At 50.8% G+C, this 22,277-nt stretch overlaps 1 protein-coding gene across 5 annotated transcripts in view; it reads right to left on the bottom strand.

Moving 5' to 3' along the window:
- The window catches only part of VPS8 (VPS8 subunit of CORVET complex), a 239,556-nt gene continuing 217,279 nt past the window's right edge, over nucleotides 1-22,277 (bottom strand). For all 5 annotated transcript variants that reach the window (XM_041002876.1, XM_041002875.1, XM_041002877.1 and 2 more), the window contains 2 exons: nucleotides 3,436-3,516; nucleotides 1-1,532 (listed from right to left, as the gene is read on the bottom strand). In XM_041002876.1, the coding sequence (XP_040858810.1) occupies nucleotides 1,383-1,532; nucleotides 3,436-3,516 (231 nt within the window). In that variant the 3' untranslated portion in view covers nucleotides 1-1,382. The remainder of the gene's footprint in view (nucleotides 1,533-3,435; nucleotides 3,517-22,277) is intronic.

The following is a 22,277-nucleotide window of genomic DNA, read 5'->3' as shown; positions in this document are numbered from 1 at the left end:
CCAGTGTGTGGAAACCACATTTTCTGTGGTTGGCTCCTTTTCTGGAGTGTTAGAACAATGCTCATGCAGCGATGTCTGTGGAGCCGTCTTCTGCAGAGGGGCGCTCTCACTCCTTGCCTTTTAATTCTGTGTCCTGCTCTGTGGGTCCCGTGAGGCTATCCTAAGAGGGCAGCTTTACTGCGACGGCACAAAGCAACTCTGCTTGGACTGGTCCCTGAGCTCCCACCCCTCCTCACAGTCCTGACATCACAGTTTATACTGTTGTGTACTGTACCAGTATCCCCTCCTTGGTCCCCCAGACTAGAGGTAGAAGGGTGATCCTGCTATGCCTTGAATACAGGGTCCTCCTCTGGCTTTAACTCTGGGCTCACTGAGAAGCCACACTGTTACTTGCTTAGCAGTTGTCCTGGTGAGTCACTCACTGCCGCCAGGCCTCAGTGTAGCTGCATGCACAGTGGGCATTCCACTGGTCACTGTTCGGAGTCCAGCCACTTCCCGCAATTTTGCCCTCTCCCTCTGTTGCCCAGAGGCAGCCCCTGTGTAGCCCCAGCCTCGGGGTAGGGCTGGCACGAGCTACACCAGCATTCCTGGGACAGCTACCTATACCTGCCCAGCGCTGGGCACTTCCCTGTATCATCTCAATCACCAACAGGGCAGCTCCATGGTAAGTGGTTTTGAGGGGTTAAGTGGCTCACCTGGGCTCATGGCTAGTGCCCACAGGAGTGGTGGGATTTCCTACATGGGCAGCCACTGTATCTGTGTGGCATTTAGGGGCTGATGGTTCCCCAGTGCAGCATCAGGGTGGGGAGGCGGGACCCACCCCCAATGCTGGGTGTGGTGATTGCCTGTGATCCTGGGATCAATGATACACAAAGTCCCAGCGCTCCTCTCCCTGGAGGTCCTGCCCCACCACAGGGGAACTGGGGTAGTGCATGGTAGAGGTGCCCTTCTGAGTAGAGTCAGGGTGCCTAGCTCTGAGCTATGAAGGGAACTCTGGCCAAGGTGCTGTAGCTAGCCCCCTGGCTGGACAGACCATGAGCTGGGCAGGCATTGGGCTTTAACACAGGGGGTTTATTGGCACGATGGGCCAATCCTCTATGTGGATGGGCACTGACATAACACACATCAAGAGGGGGACACCCCCGAACCCTCCCAGCCATCACACTGGGCCTGGCTACCCCAGCATCCCAATGACTCTGTGACTGGCTGAGATGCAGTGCGACAGGCTCTGGCATGGCCACCTCTGTAGGCTCCACCTTTGAGGATACAGGAAATGGTCCCCAGGGATAAAGCACAATCCCTATAAGGTGTGGACAGAGTGTGGGATGTGTCTCTGCTTGCCAGGTCAGTGAAGGGGGAGGGACAGGTACCCCCAGAGCACATCAGTCCTCAGTCACCGGTGGGGGCGCGAGCTGCAGCTGGAAGTTCTCGTTCTGGAAGATGCTGCTGAAGGCAGAGCCGCCCTGGGAGCCACTGACGAGCCTGTAGCTCTCGCTGCCACGGTTCTGGGTGAGCTCTGTGAGGAGGGCCAGCTGCAAGGGAGGGGACAGCATCAGGCAGGGCCAGGGCAGGCAGTGCCCTTTTGGGGAGGGGAACCCTAAAGAAGTGGGGGAGTGTGGAGACAGAGCTGGAGACATCATCAATTCTAGGTTGGTGCTGCCTGCGACAAAGCAGGGCCTGGCAGGGGCCCTCAGTGAATCTGACGCATTAGTACTGCACCGTGGATGGCCCACTTACTTCTGGTGGTGGGGCGGGTAGGGAATAGAAGCTCCTCTTTCCATGGTGGACACTGGGCCATGCTCAAGGGCACCCTGCAGCTGCCCACACTGTGAGCTCCTCCCCCTGGCTGTCATGTGGGCCCTGCTATCCCTTGCTGCCATGCTGCACCACCTTGGCTTGGCTCTCCTCCACACTGGGCACGCTCTGTGGGGCCAGCAACTTTGCACAGTGCCCATGGGTTTCCAACTTGCTTTTGCAGACTCACCAGCTCTGCAAGGCTGCCCAGCATGAGTTCTGCACTGAAGAGCCAGGGACTGGTTTGCGAACCTGACTTGGCCAGCCGGGGACTCCCAGAGACAGGCTTCCTGCTCTGGTCAAGCCTCCCCACTTCTGCCACAAGGGTCTCTGCAGGGCAGGTGCTGTTAGGTCCAACATTCCACATTCTACAGTTCAGTGGTTGGAATACATGTGCACCCACAGCATGGCCCACAACCAGAAGTGGAAACTGCATGAGATGCCAGGAAGCCCAGCAGGAAGAATGCAGCCAAGGCTGGGCAGGAAGGGAGCTCCTGCCAGTGTTCAGGGGAGTCCTGTAGACATCTCCTGGGTCAGACTGCCCCTCAAACAGGAAGACCATTTTCCTCTGGGTTGTCCAACAACCTGGCCAGTGCTTGCTTAAGCATGGGCACCAAGAGAAGGGAGCCCAGGCAGAGACCTAGCACAGAAAAGCAGCTGACACAAGTTCAGGATGAGCACAGGGGACAGGCCAGAGCTGGCTAGTGCTGTGGGACGGAAGGATGCAGTGAGGGGGACTTGGCCTCTGTGCAGTATGTGGTGGAGATCCAGCCGTGCTTGAGGCAGCAGGGGTCACGTGATACACTGGATCTGGAGACAGCGTCTGGGCAACAGAGAGGAGGGGGGAACAGGGGGCGCTGCCTCTGTGTGCCAAAGGGGTCTGACTCAAGGCCCGGGGAAGGCAAGGGGTCGGGGGTGGAGGGAAGATGTCTCCAGGGTCTCCCAGCGAGTGAGGGTAGGTGAGGGCTGCCACAGGGTCTGCCCTGAGCACCCAGCAGAGAGAAGCTGCCATTGCTGGGGCAGTCCTTGGTGAGCAGGACAGGCTGGGCAAACCAACAAGGACATCTGCTAGCCCGCAGACACTGAGCCTGCCAACAGCCTCCTGGGCAATAAGGATTACAACAGAGATGGGCACAGTGGGGTGAGGACGGTGTCAGAACCTAGGAACTGTCCCTATTCTCTCCTGTCCTTTCCTCCATCTGGAGCCAGAAAGGCAGATGTGATCAGGATAAGCCACGTGCTGTGGATGGCAGGGCCATAGACAGGGAGAACCAACACTGAACCATCTACACTATTGAAGTCACTATGACCTCGCACTTGGTTTGCCTGACATACCTGACGTCAACCACCGCACAGGCCCAGGACGGTGAGGGGCTGGGAACAGGCTCGCAGTGGCTGCCCTGGTGTGGGTGGGAGAGCCTGAGTCCTCGCAGCCCACGGAGGGGAGGGACAGACATCCCTAGCTCCTTGGTCTAGTTCTGAGAGTTGGTGGGCACCAGGATCTCTTTGGCCACACATGGCCCGAAGGGGGATGGCTGGAGCATTTTTTCAGGCTGAGAAGGAGGCTTCAAGGGCACTGCCTTTCCTCAGTGGTAAATTATAAATGGGAAATAAAAACGTAAAGCAGCATGAGGACATTACCCTGGAACTCCCTCGGTAGAGCCGGCACAGCTGATCGAACGTTTGGAACTGCTGTGGGTCCAGGACGGGCTCCGAGGTTGCCTGAGAAACGAAATGAGAAGGTCAGGATGTGGCTGGGTCTGTGTGCACGCTCTGAGCTGGTCCCACACAGACACTGAAGCTGACCCCGGAGCCTCCTTTACACCACCGGCACCAGGGAGTGAGCTTACTCCACGCTGACCACCAGGGGGTCCATCCCTCTAGCCTTGCTGGGTGCTGTCACCAGGGTGATCTGGCTGTGATCCCTGAGCCCAGGGTGCCTTGGGGTCAGCTCCCTTAGACCTCTCAGCCAATCTATGCAGAGCACGTGGCCCATGGGGCCTTGGAGCCCTACAGACAGCAGAAGTACCCCCTTTGGTGATGGTCGTGTGAGATGCACTGTCCAATAAAACACACCACTAACCTGTCTCAGCAGGCTGCCAGGCACCGAGGGGGCCTGGATGAGATGCTGCTGCTTCGGAAGAGTTGGGGTACTCTGAGAACACTCTATACCAGGGCAGAACACATCAATACAGTGGGCCTCCCCTTCAGGGGTATGACCAACCCCTGCCCAGGGAGATGACAGGGGGTCCTGGAGCTGTGGAGTCCCAGGCTCTGCTCCGGACCTGCTAGGAGACCTGGCAAAGTCACCTCCCTTCTCTGAGCCTCACCTGGGAGAGTGGACAAGGCCTGCCTGCATGGCGGCTGGAAAGGCCACCTGACTAACACCCTGGCTGGCACCAGGCAGTGCTCATCAGGTGCCCGTCTTCCTGATTACAATTTACAGCCAGCCTTGGCTACATGGCACATTCAGAAGTGCTGTGATGTCTACGCAGGGGGCTCCTAATGTGTGTCTCTGTCCTGTGTCAGGAACCTTGTGGCGAGACTGGAGAGCCCAGCAGCACACGCAGTCACTGTGTTGGACAAGATGCCTTAGTGAGGGAGCGTGCCACCAGAGGTGTGAGGAGAGCCCATACCCATGTCCAGATGTGCAAGGTGACAGTGTGAACAAGCAGAGATGGCGCAGGGCCCAGTATGTTATACTATTTCCCATAAGCATGCTTTTTTATTTTTTAAGATTTATCTTTTTTTAAATTTCAAAGTCTGATACACAGAAAATGAGAGACAGTGAGGAAAATCTTCTGTCCATTGACTCACTCTCCAAGTGACCACAATGGTCAGAGCTGCGCCCATCTGAAGCCAGGAGCCCAGAGCCTCTTCTGTAACCCTCATGTGGGTGCAGGGTCCCAAGGCTCTGGACTGTCCTCAACTGCTTTCCCAGGCCACAAGCAGGGGGAGCTGGATGGGAAGTGGGACATGGGATCCTGGCATGTGTAAGGCAAGGGCTTTAGCTACTACGGTACCGTGCCAGGCCCATTTTTGTTTGTTTGTTTGTTTGTTTAAGATTTACTTTATTCGCTTGAAAGGCAGAATGACTGCAACAAGTGGAGAAGGGTAAATGGAAGAAACAGAGAGACTTGCCACCTGCTAATTCACTTTCCAAACGGCTGCAACGGCTGGGGCTGGATCAAGTTGTATCCGGGAGCCAGCAGCCTCATCCAGGTCTCCATCAGCATGCAGGAACCCAAGGACTTGGGCTGTCCTCTACTGCTTTCCCAGACAATAAGCAGGGAGCTAGATTAGAAGTGGAACAGCTGGGACTTGAACTGGAGTGAATATGGGATGCTGGCACTGCAGGAGGCAGCCTAACCCATTACGCAACAAGGTCAGCCCTGACTTACAGCTTTTTATAGTCTAGATTTCCCCACTTATTTCATCGCATGAGATATATTTTGGGAGCCAAATCAAGTCTAAAAAAGAGTCAAAGGTTATAGCATCTCATGAATGGAGATGTTAAAAATAGAAGCGTGCTGCCCAGCTCGGGGAAATTCCCCCAGGTCAGGAGTCTATTCTGGGTGCGGGCAGAGGAGCCCTGGGTTGGAGTTTGCTCACCAAGGCAGAAAACCACATGTCTCCCCAGTAGTGCTGCCCGGACTTTCCCATCTCCCCTAGGAATCACAGGGGCGGACTTATAGGGGGTTCTGAGCCCCTATTTTTCATATTCCTCCTGGGCGGTCCTGAGAATGTGCATGTTCATCTGCATGTGCAGAAGCAGGGCTCAGATGCGCCCACAAGAAGGGCCCTGCGGGGCTGTGGGCTGCGCTAGTCCTATGCCGTCCAAATGGGGAGAGGGCACGCACAGGCTTGGGGATTCAGCTGCACGACCCCAACTATAATCAGCACTGGAGTTTTCCAAGCTCTCTTCATCAGGTACCTTGTTTTCAGCCCTCACTGAGCTCACACGTATCCTGGCAATCTTAGCAGGGCAACAGTGTCCCTGCTGTGGGGTTCACCTTGACTCTTACTCAATTGTGGGTCTAGTACAACTTCACCAAGGGCATCAACAGGGCTGTGTGAACTGCAGAGGCAGGGCAGCCCCTCTCTCCTTTTCCTCTTGGAGAGGTTGAGAAGGGGTTTCCAACAATGACATCCTTCAGAAGCTGAAACACGTGTTGTGTCATGTGTGTAACGTAACTGAAGGTGACATTTTCTTCCTTCCAGTTCAAGTCACTGTCCTGGACAGCCAAAACTGACCTCAGCATGAGAGCTGGGGCTGCCCTGGAACCCTCTGAAGTGAAGCCACTGCAGGAGAGAGAGCCACAGCCTTGGCAGGCGGCTCCTATGGCTCTGCAGACAACACATGGAGACTAAGCCCAAGCCACCTGCAGATGCTCGCTGCCCTCAGTCCCTGGAATCAGACCAAGTCGTCCTAGGAGGAAGGCAGTCAGGGGGTGCCTGAGTATCCCTCCAGAGGGCATTTCTGTCCCCTGCTTGGCTCTGTGGGTGCACAGAGTGAGGGGAGGGGAAAGATCCCTTGGTGGGCCCTTTCTGGCTCCCGACATGTCCACTCACCCTGTCCCATCACCCCGTGCCCAGGAAGTAGGACTTTGTTCTATCATTTAGTAGGCTATTTCTGCAGTCCCTACTCCAACAGGCTGTGGTGTGCAAATGTAAGACAAGGGAAGTTTAATGTTTCACAGACTTCTGAGGAACTAATCCCCTGCCTCCCAGATTTCAGCTTCTCCAGCATGAATAAGCAGAATCTGAACGTTAATGAGGTAGGATACTCCCACATTGCACTTTGCCCAGGCAGGCCTTGCCTGAAATATTCCCTTGAGATGATCAAGACAAACCACCAAGACATCCCTGAAATGCCAGCACATGGGGATCCCATTCTATTCTCACACATAATGAAGATACCCAAGTGGGTTCCCTCTCCAGCCTGCATTTGCTGAGTCCCGAGTCCTGTGGAGGGCCAGCTTGTCCCTTCCTAGCCCCTACATGACCCAGGCATGCCCATGCCCATCCACTCACTGGACTAGAAGGACTTATGCCTCCTTTCCATTTTCTCTCTTCTTTCCTTCTTCTCAAAAGATTTACTTACTTACTTGAGAGAGAGAGATGGAGACAGATATTTTCCATCCACTGGTTCACACTCAAATGACCACAATGACGGGTTGGGCCAGGCCAAACCCAGGAGCCAGGAGGTTCTTCCAGGTCTCCATGGTGGCTGCAGGGGCCCAAATGACTGGGCCAGTCTCTGGTGCTTTCCCGGGTGCAAGGGTAGGGAGCTGGATTGGAAGAGGAGCAGCCAGGTCTTGAACTAGTGCCCATATGTCATGCTGGCAGAACGGGCAGTGGTTTCACCTGTTACACCAAGGCACTGGCTTTATCTTCCTCATTGTCAAGAGAGCCCCTGGAGAATTGGACCTGGATCTCATTTATCCTTGAGTTCCCAGGGTTGTGCATCCACAAAACAACAAATGTTTGCCAGACAATCCCACAGTCTGGTTTATTTTCAAATGTCCATGGCAGGGGTAGCAGCAGGCAGCAAATGGCTCCCCTGGCTTTGTGTGAGATTACTAACATTTGTCTTCCTATTTTTCAAGAACTTGTACTTGTGAAACAAATTCTCTGTTATCTTGGGCATAGCTATCTTACATCTCTGCAAAAATAACAATTTCATATTATTTAATCTGCTTTTGGGGAAAAAGAGTCATTTTTGAAATGTCAGAAAACATAAGTAACCATTTAAGTACCAAGCCTTTTAAGAAGGCAGTAAAATCCACCCAGCCGGTGGATGTGTGGTCCAAAGGCTTTGCTGAACTGCCCTTCGTGGCCCCAGGGCAGAGCCCACTGTCAGGTGCGACCCAGGCCTGCCAGGCGGGCAGCATGCGTGAGCTGCAGGGGCTGGTGACGACAGCCTGCGCTCTGGAGCCCAGCTGTCTGAGCCCAAACCCTCGCCTTGACAGCTGCAGCAATGTGACCATTAGCAAGCTGCCCGTTGTCACCGGGATGGATTGTTCTCCTTTCCTCTTTTCTGTAACATGGCAGTAAGGACAAGAGCCGCGCTGTGTAGGGTAGCGGAAGGATGAAAGAGGGAGGTGTGTGCATGGTGTGCAGCAGGTGTCCGGGACTGTTCCTTCTCATTCTGTGCTCTTAACTGCAGACCTGGGAAGACCTCAGGTACCGCTGCATGCTGAGCCCATCTCCCTGGGGTCATCCAGACTCGTCCTAATGTGACTATGGGGACAGGCAGCATGGAAGCCTCCTGGGACAGGGCCCGGGCAGCACCGGCAGGAACAGGGGCGAAAGGCAAGGGACGGAGGATGCTGCAGAGAAATAAGAGTCCGAGAAACCAACAGTCCCCAGGGCAGGAGCCCAGCACAAGCCTGGCTTGGAGTCATCCCAGGGCTAGGACCAGCACACAGCCTGGCCCGGAATTCCCATGGAATTACTATCTGGTCATTCCATGAATGAGAGAGTGCCAAGGGTGGCAAGCAATCAGATTCTTTCCTCCTTCTTGGTCACTGGGGCCTTTGTAAGCCCTCTGAATGCAGTAAGAACATGAGGCAGCACCCATCTCCCCACCCTGAGACCTGAGTTCAAGCCCGAGCCCGGCCACAACCAGCTGAGTCGCCCTTGGGTAAAGTATACAGTCATTCTCTATTCTGCAAAACCAGAGTGAGAATGAGATGCACAGAATGGGTCTGAAGCCTCTGATGTCCAATGACTGGCAGTGAAGCCTATGAGTGAGTTAACTGACACTGCTAAATTAAGGCTCCAGCAGAAAAGACATTGGAAAATAAAGCCCTGTTGTCACCACTGCCTGTCTGACCCAAGCAGGTTCCAAGGATCTTCTCACCTTCATTCCAGCAGAGTGTCACGCTGGGCCACAGTCTCCTGGCCAGGGAAGACACAGGCACCAGGGGACCATGCACATTTAGGGCCCGAAAATTCCAAGTCAACCAGTAATGATTACTGAGGCCACCTATGATAGGTCCTGTCCCCAAGACTCATGACAAACCTGGAGAGAAACAGCAGCCCCTGGACTCAGAAAGCGGAGACTGATCTGCCAAGACACTGTCAAGCACAGGATTAAAGTGGAAGCAACACAATCCACCAGCATCTCAGTACTGCAAAGCTGCAAACGGTGCAACCACCTCCGCGTGCCCGGCCCGTGTCACTCGCAGCACAGAATTGATTAGATGCGAGTTTCCAATTGCGAGAAGGGAAGCAGCATTTGATGCTATCTGCTACAGCAAATTTCCTTCTTCCCGCGTAATGAAGTTCAGTGATAAGAGCCAAAAATTAAACCGCAGCCCAATGTAAGAGGAAGAAACAGTGACGGTCCTAGGAATGACCTTGTAGCACGCAGCAGTAGAGTAAGTCCGGTGGAAAACGAGGTCCTGACGACCTTCCAGAGCCTGGGGGCTGGGGACATGGGGCTGGCACCGTGCACCAGCACATTTCAAAGCTCAGTGACCCAGACGCAGCGCGTGGGAGCTCTGATCATATCCGCCGGAAGGAAGACAACAAAGCCGGGCCTCCCAGCCACAGGGGGCACTGGCAACAGCCTTCTCAGAACCATTCCTGAAGATGTCACCATCCAAACTCCCAAAAGGCCATGCTCTCTGCCTGTGGGCTGCATGGGTGTTTTCCACAAAAACCTTCTTCTCTAAAAATCTAATCATGTGCACACAAAAGGTCAAATGCGGTTTATAGGAAGACACAGGACACAATGCTCTGCTGGTGACGACAGGGGAGCAGGAATGGAACAAGAACCATCACCCACTTGGCTCAACTGTTGCCCTGGGCTTTGCTTTGCTTTGCTTTTTTGGTGGTGGAGATGGGGTTATTTTTTATTTGAAAGGCAGGTTACAGGGGGAGACACAGAAACACACACACACGTCTTCTATTCACTGGTTCATTCCCCAAATAGTGACAACGGCAAGGGCCAGGCTGAAGCTAGAAGATCGCAACTCCATCCGGGTTTCCCATGAGGAAGCAGGGGCCAAAGTACTTGGGCCATTTTCCCAACACCTTCCCAGATACATCAGCAGGAAGCAGCATCAGACGCAGAGCAAGCAGGACTTATCTGGATGCCCACATGGGACATCAGCAGCAGTCACCAGTGGCACTGACCCTGCCATGCCACAGGCCATGCTGGCCTGTTTGGTCTCACTTTCTTATCTTTCCTGGTATCTACTACAGACTTCAGTCAGACTTCTGTTACCATCCAAACTGTTTCAAAACAGAGGGTCTCTCCACTCAGACCTTGGCCTAAAAGGAAGTGCTGGCTCAGGGCCAAGAGCAAGTCACACTCCTTTCCCTGCTGCAGGCATCCCACCCACAACACAGCTGGCTCTCATGCCAAACCCGACCCAGCTAATACCCTCAGCTCCCAGTGCTGGAAACTGTTGATCACAGCTATTAGATAGTAGAAAAAGCAGGTTGCAGGAGGGAAACGTAGTAGATACCCTCAGACCAAGGTCTTCTGTGGAGCTCAGACCGCTGCTCCTGGGTGACCAGCGTGGGGGGAGGCTGGTGACACAGACTGTGAAAGACACAGGGCACAACAGCCACAAACACCTAGGCCCTGGTATCCCTGCTAAGAAGAAAGAGCACAGTGATGGGCTCATGGTGGGCTGGGACAGGGAGAGACTGAGCTTCTGCTTGCGAGCCACATGCTGGCCACTCAGAGACAGGACATTTTATTGAAGAAACTAAGGTCCCTGGGTTGTGGTACAATGCACCCAGAGCCACCTGAACGGGGCAGTCCACTTATGGCGATGCGCACGCCTCCCGGGACTCAGACTGTCAGGAAGAAGCTCGGCAGACAGTTACTACTTGCCAGAGCTCAATAAGCCTAAGCCACATGTTGTTTTTAACTTATGAGTTATTCTGGAACATTCCCTTTACATTTAAAAACTTTCATTTTTTTAAAAACATATATGCATTTCTAATTGGCACAGAGTACACATACGTACTCACGGTTTGTAGCATGGCATTCCACTGCACACACACAGTGTGGGATGGTCAGGTCAGGCTAACTGCCATTCACACCACCTCAATCATATCTCCTTTCTTTGGTTGGGAACATTAAAAATCTGCTCTATTAGCAATTTTGAAATAATTAAACTGTCTTTAACCAGTTATCCCGCTGTGCTGCACGGCATTAGCAGTCCCACCTACCCATCTGCTCTCCTATTCATTAACTGCCCTTCCTTTATCTCTCCCTCCCCCAGAGCCTCCCCAGGACCTGGGCACCACACTATTCTATTTTCAACTTTAGCTCCCATGAGTGGGAACATGTGGTGTTTGTCATTCTATGCCTGTTTTATTTCACTTAACATTGTGCCAGCTAGTTTCATCCACGCTGCTACAAACGACAGCATTTCATTCTTTCAGGATGGCTACAGAGCATTGCTATATGTATATGAGACCACATTTTCTTTCTTTGTGCGCCTGTCAGTGTAGGACACCAGGTTGATCTTGAGCTTGGTTATTGTGAGCAGCACAAACGTTGAGGGCAGATGTGGGTTCAACATCCTTGTGCCACTCCTTTGCATACACACTCAGCAGTGTAGGTACTGCTAGATCTCATGCTGAGCCATTTTTGGAATTCTGATAAGCCTCTCTACTGTCTCCCATAATGGCAGCACTACTTTACATTCCCACCAGCAGCTCTGAGATTTCCTTTTCTCCCCGAGCCATGTCCCCGAAGCAAGGAAGGTCTTGGCGAATCCGTCATGACTGTCTTCTTTAGCTCCAGAATGCTACATAAGGTACAAGGCCCAGGAGAACAAGCGTGGGGATGGCAGCTATGGGCACTCTGCTTCAAGACCACTGCAGGGGACCCAGTGCTGTAGCCTAGTGACTTAAGTCCTCACTTTGAACACACCAGGATCCTAAATGGGTGCCAGTTCTAATTCCGGCAGCCTAGCATCCCATCCAGCTCCCTGCTTGTGGCCATAAGGGGAGTCGAGGACAGCCCAAAGCCTTGGGACCCTGCACCTACGTGGGAGACCTGGAAGGAGTTCCTGGTTCCTGGCTTTAGACTGAGCGCTGAGTAAGTAAGCACCATGGCTTTACATGAACATGGTTGGCCCTTCTTGTTTGATTTCTCTCTTGCAGAATGAAATGACTGAACTGGTTTTGAGTTATGAGACCCACATGCTTGTACATGTTTGGTTGCTATGCACCCTGCCTGCTCTGAGCAGCAGTAACCCAGGGAGAATCAGTGATGTCCAAAGCTAATGATCTCCTATGCTTAAAAAACAAGAGAACTCGTTTAAAAAAACAAACATAAAACAATAAACACAATACAACTCATGAGACAACTGCAGAAACAAGTTTGAATTGTTAGCTAATGCAGCTCCTTGGTCGAATTCATTAAAACCGACTCATTTTCTGGACATGAAGTGTTATGTTAGAAAGGGCTGACCACAGGATGGCATGATGTTCAACTGACTAACCCACTGCCCACAAATGCCAGGATCACATATGGATACTGGTTCATGTCCTAGTTGTTCCACTTCCCATTCAGTTCCCTGCTTGCGGCCTGGGAAAGCAATCCAGGATGGCCCAAGGCCTTGGGATCCTGCACTTAACTGGGAGATCTCTACTGTCTCTCATAATAGCAGCACTAATTTACATTCCCAGCAGTGGTGTCTTCTATTGCAAATCAGAACCTTCTCTTTGACCACTGGTTCAGTGCTTGGCCATATTAACATAAAGTCAAAACAGGGAAAGGAATCTCTTCACACTCATTAACACTTGTCACCCTCTTTGGGCTGGGCCGACCTGGGGCCACCTGGATTCTGTGTGATCCGCAGGAGTTGAGGGCAGCCTTAGAAGCCCTGCTAAGGGGTCGTTTTGCCCCTGCCCAGCTGGTGGTGGCAGGGGTACCTCTGGGCTGGGGCAACCCTTGGGCCATCCAGCAGTGTGCTCCAGCAGCCTGGGATTGAGGATTTGCAGGAAGACTGGAGGATCACACATGCGAGGGAAAGCGATGACCTATGGATTCATGCCCAGGTGAAGAATTAATGCTGAGGGACATCCCTGGAAAAAGCCACTGTAAGTATAGGTGAGGAATGACTCCAGAAGAATTCCCAATGACAAGCTCACTGTACTTGCAGGTAAGTGAGAGAACTGAGACTGGGTAGTTTAAAGGGGAGAAACCAGAGGACCTTTATGGGTCAGATCAATGCTCTAGTCCATATGGGAGTTCTGAGCTGGGCTTGTTAGCATGGAATACTGCTGACCACCACACACCAGCCCACACGACAGCTAGGCCTGGGGGCCTGTCTGGCAGGGCTGGATCCTAGAACCTGACAGCAAGTGTTGGGACAGTAGACAATTCAATTCACATCATGTTGGGCCATGACACCAACCAACATGCAAGAGAATCAGGTCTAGGGGTAGATTGTGTGGGGGATATGTGGGCCTAAACCTGTGGAAATACAAGTTTTGCTGGTTAGCTTAAGAGTTGGGGTGGTGAGGAGCTGAGCTAGGCATGACTATGGAATCTGCCAACACTCAAGATACTGGGCTGGGAGCAGGCTGAGCAGGTACAGGCTGCAGTACCAACATGGGTATTCTCAAACAGGGTGTGGGGCAGGCCGGGTTGCATCATCCACCAGCTCATACTAAGTCTGGAACAGAAGAAGCAGGCTGTACTGGGTGAGGGGCCTGGTACTTGCTGGCATGTATGAGATCTGGGTATGGGAGTGAGCCAAGGAGGGGAACCTGAGAAACTTTCCCATTGTGTCATTGCTCCTGCTGGTAAGCGCAAGGTCCAGGCCTGGGTGTTGGGCAGGCTGGGTAAGGCAGCTCTATCCATCAGCACGTGTGTGGGCTGATTTTGGAAGGGGGCGGACTGGGCAGGGCTGAGCAGACCTTAGCCAACTGGCAAGGGCAGAAACTAGGCTAGAGTACAGATCATCCTGGACTAGGCTACCACACCTGTCACTGTGCAAGAGCTAGGGATGCGAGCAGACTGCACATATCCAGGTTGTAGCATCTAACAGCGAGAGTTGGGACTGGGGGCTGGCCAGGTCAGGTCATGCTGTAGTATCCAAAAGCAAAGGCCAAGACAGCTATGCCAAGCTGGATCAGAACAACCATTATCACTGCAAGATCTATGCCTGGGAATAGGCCTAGTTGGGGAGCTAAAGGGATGCCCTGGCTGGGCTATGGTACCTACTGGTGAATTTGAGGGCCAGAGTGGGGACTGTGGTTTGGTCTGGACATGCCTGCAGTCTCCCTAGGCATGGATATGGACTGGGTCTGGGACATGAGTATGCAAGGCTGGGCTAGACTCCAACACCCACTGGAACGTGTAAGAACCAGGATGGGTGTAGGATGGGCTTTGCTAGGACTCTGTCCCTGCGGAGACACATGTGAGCTGTATCTGGGTTGGACCAGGCATAGCTGGGCAGTAGCACCCAACGGTAAGAACCAGAAAGGATAAGGTCTGGTGAGGAAAGGCCACTGTTCCGGCTAGGATGGAAGGTGGAGTAAGACCCACTGGTGTGCACAAGATCTGGCACTGGCAGAGGTTCTAATGGAGGAGGTTGGCAATTTCTCTGCTGGGACACAGTCTCTGTAGCTAAGTGCAGGAACCAAGACAGGGAGCAACCCAGACCAGGCCAAGTAATGGTACCCATGGGCATACATTTGGCTCAGGTCTTGGGCGAGCCAGGTTGAGCCAGTTCATATCACCTGCTGGCAAATCGCAGAGCCAGAATGGTGTGTGGGTCAGGCTGCAATATCAGCCAGTTTAGATTAGGGCCAGGACTGGGAGCTGTCTGGGCTGGGCAGGGCTAGACTATAGCCCCCATTAGTGTGAGCTGGAAATGGGAGCAGGCTGAGCCCTGCCAGGCTACAATACCCACTGGCAAATGCTGAGGTGAGGCAGGCCATATCAGATTGGGCTGCAGCACCCAACCAGCACATGTTAGATGCTGGAGGGTGGTGGTGGGTAGGGAGTAAACACACTGGGGGGATTGCCTGGGGCTCCCCTAATAGATCCCTACTCCCACTGGTGAGTTTGAAAGCTGGGACTGGGGAGTAGACAAGGTCAGACAGGGCTACAATACCTGTTGGCCTTATGTGAGCTGGATCAGGGGAAAGCCTAGCTGGGTTGACTGTTCCTACTGGTGCATGCATAAGCCAAAGTGGATGTGGGTTGGTTGGGCTTTGCTGCAGCATCAGCTGGCAGATTCTGACAAGTTAAACTGCAGAAGCACCTGGAAAGTACAAGATTTGGAAGTGGAAGTGGGTCCATTGGGGAAACTGTGGACACCTCCCTCTTGGGTTGCCACTCTGACTGGTGAGCATAAGAACCAGGACTGGGGCAGGCATGGCTAGACAGATGGTGGCACCCACCGGCAGGAGTGTGGACTGGATAGTGGAGCTGGTTGGGTTGAATTAGGCTTCAATGCCCAGTGTGGGACAGACAGGAACAGTTTGCTATACATATTGACAAGCATGGGAACCAGTGCAGCGGGTGTTAGTGGTGGGGGTTATGGAGGGTCGCCCCAACTAGGCTGCAACTCCCACTGGTGGGCACGTGTGTGGTGGGTGGGACCAGGCTGGGCTGCAACACCTATTAGTTTGCATAGAAGACAGGTCTGGAGACAGAAGTGACTCAGCAACTGCAACTTCCAGTGTGTACATAGATTGATCTGGGCAACAGACTGTGTTGGACCCTGTGTTGGCAAACACACATAAGAATCCGGTCTGGGGTCATCTCAGATGAGATTTCTTTGGAGATTCTCTCCCAGCTGAACCACTGGACTCAACTCCAACCATGGAGAGAACTGCAGGTTCCATGGACCAACCATGGAGTGCTTATGGCAGAACTGGGCCTCCCAGGTGGCTTAGACAAAACAGTGGACAGCATAGCCAGTTGTACAAGGAGGATATGACATTACATTAGAACCTGCAGAGGACACTTCATACCATAATGGAGAATGGAGGACAGAATAAACTGATCAACTACAGCCAAGTATTGGCAGTGAAAAATCTAGGCAGAGACTCTAAGGTGGACTATGTAAATCACTGGATTCTGGAAAGATTTCATTGTGTTTCCAGGGTGAGATCAGCAGCAATTCAGACCAGTTGAAATTATCAAAACCACTTGAAAAATGTCCTTGGAGCATGCCCCACATTGAGGACCCTGGGATGGTTGGGAGGCTGGGTGTGGCTTCTCCCTTTATCTCCTCCCTTTCCCCAGATACATGAAGAAAAGAGAATGTGGAAACAACTGTCTTACCCACTTTCCTCTAGCCCTTGATTCTTTGCAACCTAATCAACTATGTAAAGATTACTTAAAAAAAAAAAAAAAAGACTTGCCACCCTGTGAGTATTTGATGGGCTGCTGCCTACTGAAAATGAAAGTCAGTCTTGCTGGATGCCGCTGTGGGTTCCAATAACGACACAACGGTGTTCCAAGAGGTGTATCCTGCATGGTTTTCTACCAGCCACGACTGCTGAGGCATTTGCATTCCCTGGATTCCTCCTGCCTGCCTGTCCTAGCCAGAAGGACCCACCTATGATAATTGGATAACAAGGTAAGTATTGGATCAGCTGATAAAGCAGGTTCAGCCACCAGATCAACAAAACTCAATACAGTCAATGTTACAATATATGTAACTACAAACGGTTGGCAAAAGAACAGTGATGCATGTGGCTGCATCACATTTATTTGAGAGATTTTTGTTGTCTGAAGGAAAGATTACTGAATCTTTCTTCTCTGTGTGACTTGGCTGTTGGGAGGTAAAAGGCAGAGAATAAAGTGAAATGAGAAGATGCAAAGCATCTACCACATGCAGCTTACAACCCAAAGTTCCTGGGTGTGGAGCAGGAATTTGTGACCCATAATCAGGAAAAATTGGCAGAGACAGCCTCTGATACAGCAGACATACCAGAGTTTGCAGCCAAGAACGCCAAGGCTGCTACTTTAATATGATTATTTAAGTGAATGTACCTAGTGAATGAACACACAGGGCAACTCCAGCAGAGAGATGGACACTATGAAACAGAAGTCAGAGATGAGAAGATAGTGAGCAAAACTACAGCACTACAAGGTGTCTTAATGCTTGTAAAGTAGTAAATTATTAAGTTGAATTAGATTGTGATAAAGATGCATCTGTAATTCCCAGAGCTACTACTAAAAAAAAAGAAAAAAGCAAAAAGCTTTAAAAAGGAGAGAGAGAGAGACAGAGAGAGAGAGAGAAAGAGAGAGAGAGAGAGAAGAATCAAAAGAGAGAGAGAGAGAGAGAGAAGAATCAAAATAAGTTTATTTAGGGTGGGCAGTTGGCCCAGCAGTTGACACTGGTTGGGACACACAAGTGTCACATACAGGAGGGCCTGGGCTTGAGGTCCAACTCTGCTCTTACCCCCAGCTTCTTGAAACTGAACCCCGAGAGGCAGCAGATGATGTTCAGGCAGTCAGGACCCTGCCACCAGGGGGGAATTCTCAGCTTCAACCTGGCTCTGCTCCAGCCTTTACAGGTATTTGAGGGGGTGAACAAGTATATGCAAACTCTGTCTCACTAGTAAATTAAGTAAGTAAATAATATTAAAATAATTCTCCAAAGAAACAAAGAAGACATAGGTGTAATTATTTATATTTAAATAGTTTAAAGTCTCCAGGCCAAAGGCAAAGGTTCTAAGACCTTGTTGATAGAGCAAAGCACATGGCAGACATGTGGCCTAGAGGTTAAGACATTTGTACTGTGTATTACAGTACCTGGGTGTGATGCCTGGGTCTCCTCCCAGTTCCAGCTTCTTACTAATGCAGACCCTTAGAAGGCAGCAGTAATGGATCAAGTGAGTGAGTGATGTGGGAGCTGGCTGAATTCCAGGCTCCTAACTTTAGGTCTATGTGGGAGCTAGGGCTGGTAATTAGGGAGTAAACCAGTAGATGGACACTGCCTCTCTTGGCCTGCTTTTCAGGTAAATAAAAATTTAAAAACCAGTAAGACACAATTGTAGGCTGTTTTCTTAAGTGTATTCCATATACAAAGACAAAATAGAAAGCTAAGTTAAAACTCAGTAAATTCAGCAGAATTTGCTTTGAATTTGAGTTTTGACTTTTCCTGGGTTAGTGGGACATATCACAACATTCTCCTGCGATGCTGGCCAGGGGCAAGTGAGCAGCAGGCACATGGTCAAAACGCTGCACAACTGATGCTCTGTGGTATGCTGTACTGTTAAGCTGTTACATTCAGAAGCTCAGGTTATTAAATGGATTTTCATCTTAAGATACTTGCAGCTTGGGTTTCCATGGGTTTATCAGGAAGTAACCACATCGTAAGTTCAGCAGCAACCATATAATGAATATACTAGGCATGAGAAAGTTTGAGAGGTTCCATGAAGAGATAACAGACTTTGATACAAGGGGTCTCACAAGATACTGAGCGGAACACCTCACAATGATTAAAGAGATGACATGGCAGGTAGGTGCAGCGATAAGTGGTAATGTACCTAACAACCATGTCAGAATACATAAGGAAGGAGATGGACAGATCAACAATCCCAGCTGGCAATGTCTAAGACTCTTTCTCTAACCACCCTCTTCTCTCCCTCTAGTTCATAAGATAATCAGACAAGAAAACCATTCAGCTCCAGACTCAACTACTGCCTGACTGACACAGGAATGACATAAAATAATTTCAGATTACATTTGCTTTCCAAGTGCTCAAAGAGACTCTGCTTGGTCACAGGTCATCTCTGTGACTTTCCAAAGACTGGTGTCTAACAGGTTATGCTCTTTGTAAGAGAACTAAATTAAAAATCCATTACAGGAAGATAGAGAGTGAAGCAGTGATCTAAATTTTTAGCAAAGAAATTGGAAAAAGAAAAATAGTCCATTGAGATGGAGGACAAATATAAGTAGTTGGAAACCATAGAGCTGACACGTACAAGGACAGATTTTCTGGCTTAGTGATTAAGCCTCCAACTGTGATGACGGCATACCCTATGTGTCTGGGTCAAGCTTGAGTTGCTCTACGTTCCACTCAGCTCCCTGTTAATGCACCTGAGAAAGCAGCTGAAGATGGCCCCAGTGCTTCGGTCCCTGAATGCACCTTGGAGACTCAGATGGGGTTCCAAGACCCTGCCTTTGGCTTGGTCCAGGACTGGCTCATGGAGCCACTTGAGGAGTGAACCAGTGGATGGAAGATCTCTCTGTCTCTCTTTGACTATGCCTTTCAACTAAATACATAAATCTTAAAATAAATGACAAATATGGTATCTGATACGAAAGACTCACTGAATAATGTTGAATAGCAGATTCGTCCTTCAGGATTGGTTATGTATGGGAAAGAGTGAGGAATCCCCTTAGAAGGAAGGAAAAGGAAGAGGAGATAATGAATCATGGGCTGTGAAAGCATGTAAAGCCTTGAGTGTCATCCTTTAACTGTCCAGACTTTGCTTTGTTAACAACAGGGAGCCATTGGTGCTTTCTGAGGACTGGAAGCAGAGACCCTTGGAGCTCCAGAAGGCAGGACAGGTATGCCAACGGGGAGACCTGCACAAGAGCAGAGATGCCCACAGGCCTGGGAATGACAGTATTCCTGCAGGGTGGAGACAGCTGGCACTGCTGATAAAGGCCAGCGAGAGTTAGAAGAGAAATGACAGGAGAGGTGTTCAGAATTCAGTGATTTTCTTCCAAACACTGCAAAATCATTTCTTATTCAGCAAGCTGCCAGAGAAAGTTTCGAACTGGTCCACTGTAGTAGCAAGTGGCCATAGCTGTGTCTGAATACTGAACTGTTAGATTTTCCACTCACAAAACCAGGAAGCTGAAACTTCTTTATGTCATTATAGGAGAATGAGTGTAAATCACAACTAGAATATCCCTAGGACATTCAATGAAAATAACAAGACAAACAGGTCTCATGGGGAACACTGGTGTCAGATGGAAACAGACTGCATTAAACACCTCACATTTCATCTTCATCTCTTCTTCCTTCCCTCTTCCTTTAGGCAGCATTTTCTTGCTGCTGCCAGAAAACAGCCAGGGAACTGTGCCGTAAAGGAGTGTGTGCTTTCAGGGCCAGCATGATAACTGACTTGGGACAGTGAGCCCGACAGAGCTATATTCTGCAGTAACTGCAGATCCGCCACCTGAACACATACACCCATTAGGGCAGCTCACATGGCAAAGCTCAGCTGTTTGGATTCCATGACCTTTCCAAATATGTGGTAATTCAGCAGTGTGATTAAGAATGAACTTCTGAGTTGTGTTAATGCATGATAACAGGCTGAGTTGTTGTGTCACATTCATCAAAAAGAACAAGCTGCCATTATTGTGACTTGGGCCTGGCGGCATGGTCTAGCGGCTAAAGTCCTCACCTTGAACGCGCCCGGGATCCCATATGGGCGCTGGTTCTAATCCCAGCAGCTCCTCTTCCCATCCAGCTCCCTGCTTGTGGCCTGGGAAAGCAGTCAAGGACGGACCAAAGCTTTGGGACCCTGCATTTGCGTGGGAGACCCGGCAGAAGTTCCTGGCTCCTGGCTCCAGATTGGCATAGCATCGGCCGTTGCGCTCACTTGGGGAGTGAATTATCGGATGGAAGATCTTCCTCTGTCTCTCCTCCACTCTGTAATCTGACTTTCCAATAAATAAATAAATCTTAAAAAAAAAAAAAAAAGGAAATGTGGCTTGAGGGGACAGACCCACTTATCATTTGACCAACTGTCTCAACTACAGGGGCTCAGATCCCAGGTAAATGGTAGGCACATTCATATTGCTTGTCTTCATGAAGGAGCTCACATTTATAGAGGCAGGGCCTGACGATGGTGTGGAGAGCCACGTTAACACAGAAACAGTCTCACATGTGGGCCCAGGCGAGGGATCCATACAGCCTTGATGTAAGTAAGCAATCTCAGCTGCTTGTGAACAGGCGTCACAAGAAGAGGGAAAAAAGCACATCTGGTAGCTAGCTCCACGGCTGCCTGAGATGGAGACCAAGGAATGAAACAACTGATGGGATGAGCTCCAGGGCTCCACCCCCACCAGACCAATTCAGGACTCAGACTGCTTTAGGCAGCAGCAGCAGCAGCAGGCTCCCTCTCTGCTGAGACCCCAGGAGAGGCTCTCCTTCCTGCTGGAGCAGGATACATCCTGCCTTCCGCTTCACTTCATTGAGCCTGAGTTCCAGCTGAGGCAGCAGGCACTTTCTCCAGCTGGCAGACTCTGCTCACCGATGAATGACAGCTTCATCTTAGCGGGGGGCCTGTGCACGAGAAATGCTGGCCCCCTGACTACCCTTACCCTGGCTTGTCAGGTGAAGGCTTCACACCAGGAGACATTGCTGCTGCCCCACTTCCAACAGTGTCCAGCTGCCAGAGTAGGGGTGGCATTCAAAGAGGAGCCAACATGGTTCCTAGCCTAGCTCTGGAAGATCTTCCATAGGAGAAAAGCAGGCTCTGAAACAAAATGTTTCCTGATCTCTTCCTAAAGAACTGACTACTTTCAAGGCTGAGCATGGAGAAATGCAAGCTTAAGCATGTTCTTAAGAACAAGCGGAGGCTGAGGCAAAAGGCCACTGGGGAGATCATGGATTTAAGAAAGACACAAGCTGGCCTTTGGCTGTTCACCGGTCAACAACCCAGGAAAACACCACTGCCAGGGGCTCTTGTGAGGTTCAGCATCTATTACTTTGAAGGAGAATAAACTGACTAAATTACATCCTGAAACAATGTATGTCCTGGAGCACTGTTAGCAATCAGCAAGCCACAGTGGTGTTTTAACAGCAAGGTCGAGGGGAAGTAGAAAGAGAGACCGGCCAACAGCACTGTCACCCAGGTTGAAGGCAGGCACACCCAAGATGGCACAGCCCTTCTGGTGTCAAATCCCTCCACCTGCTTCTCTGTATATGTTTTTCTAGTTTGATTTATCCCCCTGAATGAAATTTCCTTTCTGTTTGGTCTTTTGGATACTTGTAAAGTAGATGGTTGGAGCATTCTCCCTGTTGCAATCATTTTTATCAATAAAGGCTTTCCTTTATACAAGACAGCTGGTTCCATGAAGTCAACAGTTAAAGTTATACAGCATCTGTCCACAGGGCCAATTCTGCCATTTGCACTATTAACAACACTAGGCTTCCTTCCAATCAATGCCATCCATATCACTGCCCTCCAGATATCTGAAGGCCATGACACCACAGCTTGTCCACGATCAGCACAAGCAGGTGCCTGCATCCTGAAACGCTCACCCTGCCCCACATGAAAACAGAAAGTGTGGCCTTTGAGTCCCTGAGTATGACCGGCGATGGCCCCGAGATCACATTTGGACAAGTCCCTGCTCAAATGTGCTGAGGAAGGAAGCACCTATATCACCAAGGGTGGTCACTTGCTGTTGATGAGGATATGGAACTTTACAGGAAAGAGCTGAGGGTGAAAGGCATAAAGGGAAGGAATCTTTACTTCCAGTTGAAGCTAAATAACTGAAGGAGGGCTGGCAA

Source organism: Ochotona curzoniae, unplaced genomic scaffold (genome assembly GCF_017591425.1).
Source record: "Ochotona curzoniae isolate NIBS_2020 unplaced genomic scaffold, NIBS_Ocur_1.0 scaffold_2587, whole genome shotgun sequence".
In the NCBI taxonomy this organism is placed as follows: domain Eukaryota; kingdom Metazoa; phylum Chordata; class Mammalia; order Lagomorpha; family Ochotonidae; genus Ochotona; species Ochotona curzoniae.
The sequence above is the reverse complement of the archived record's forward strand: the minus strand, read 5'-3'. Positions and strand labels throughout refer to the sequence as shown.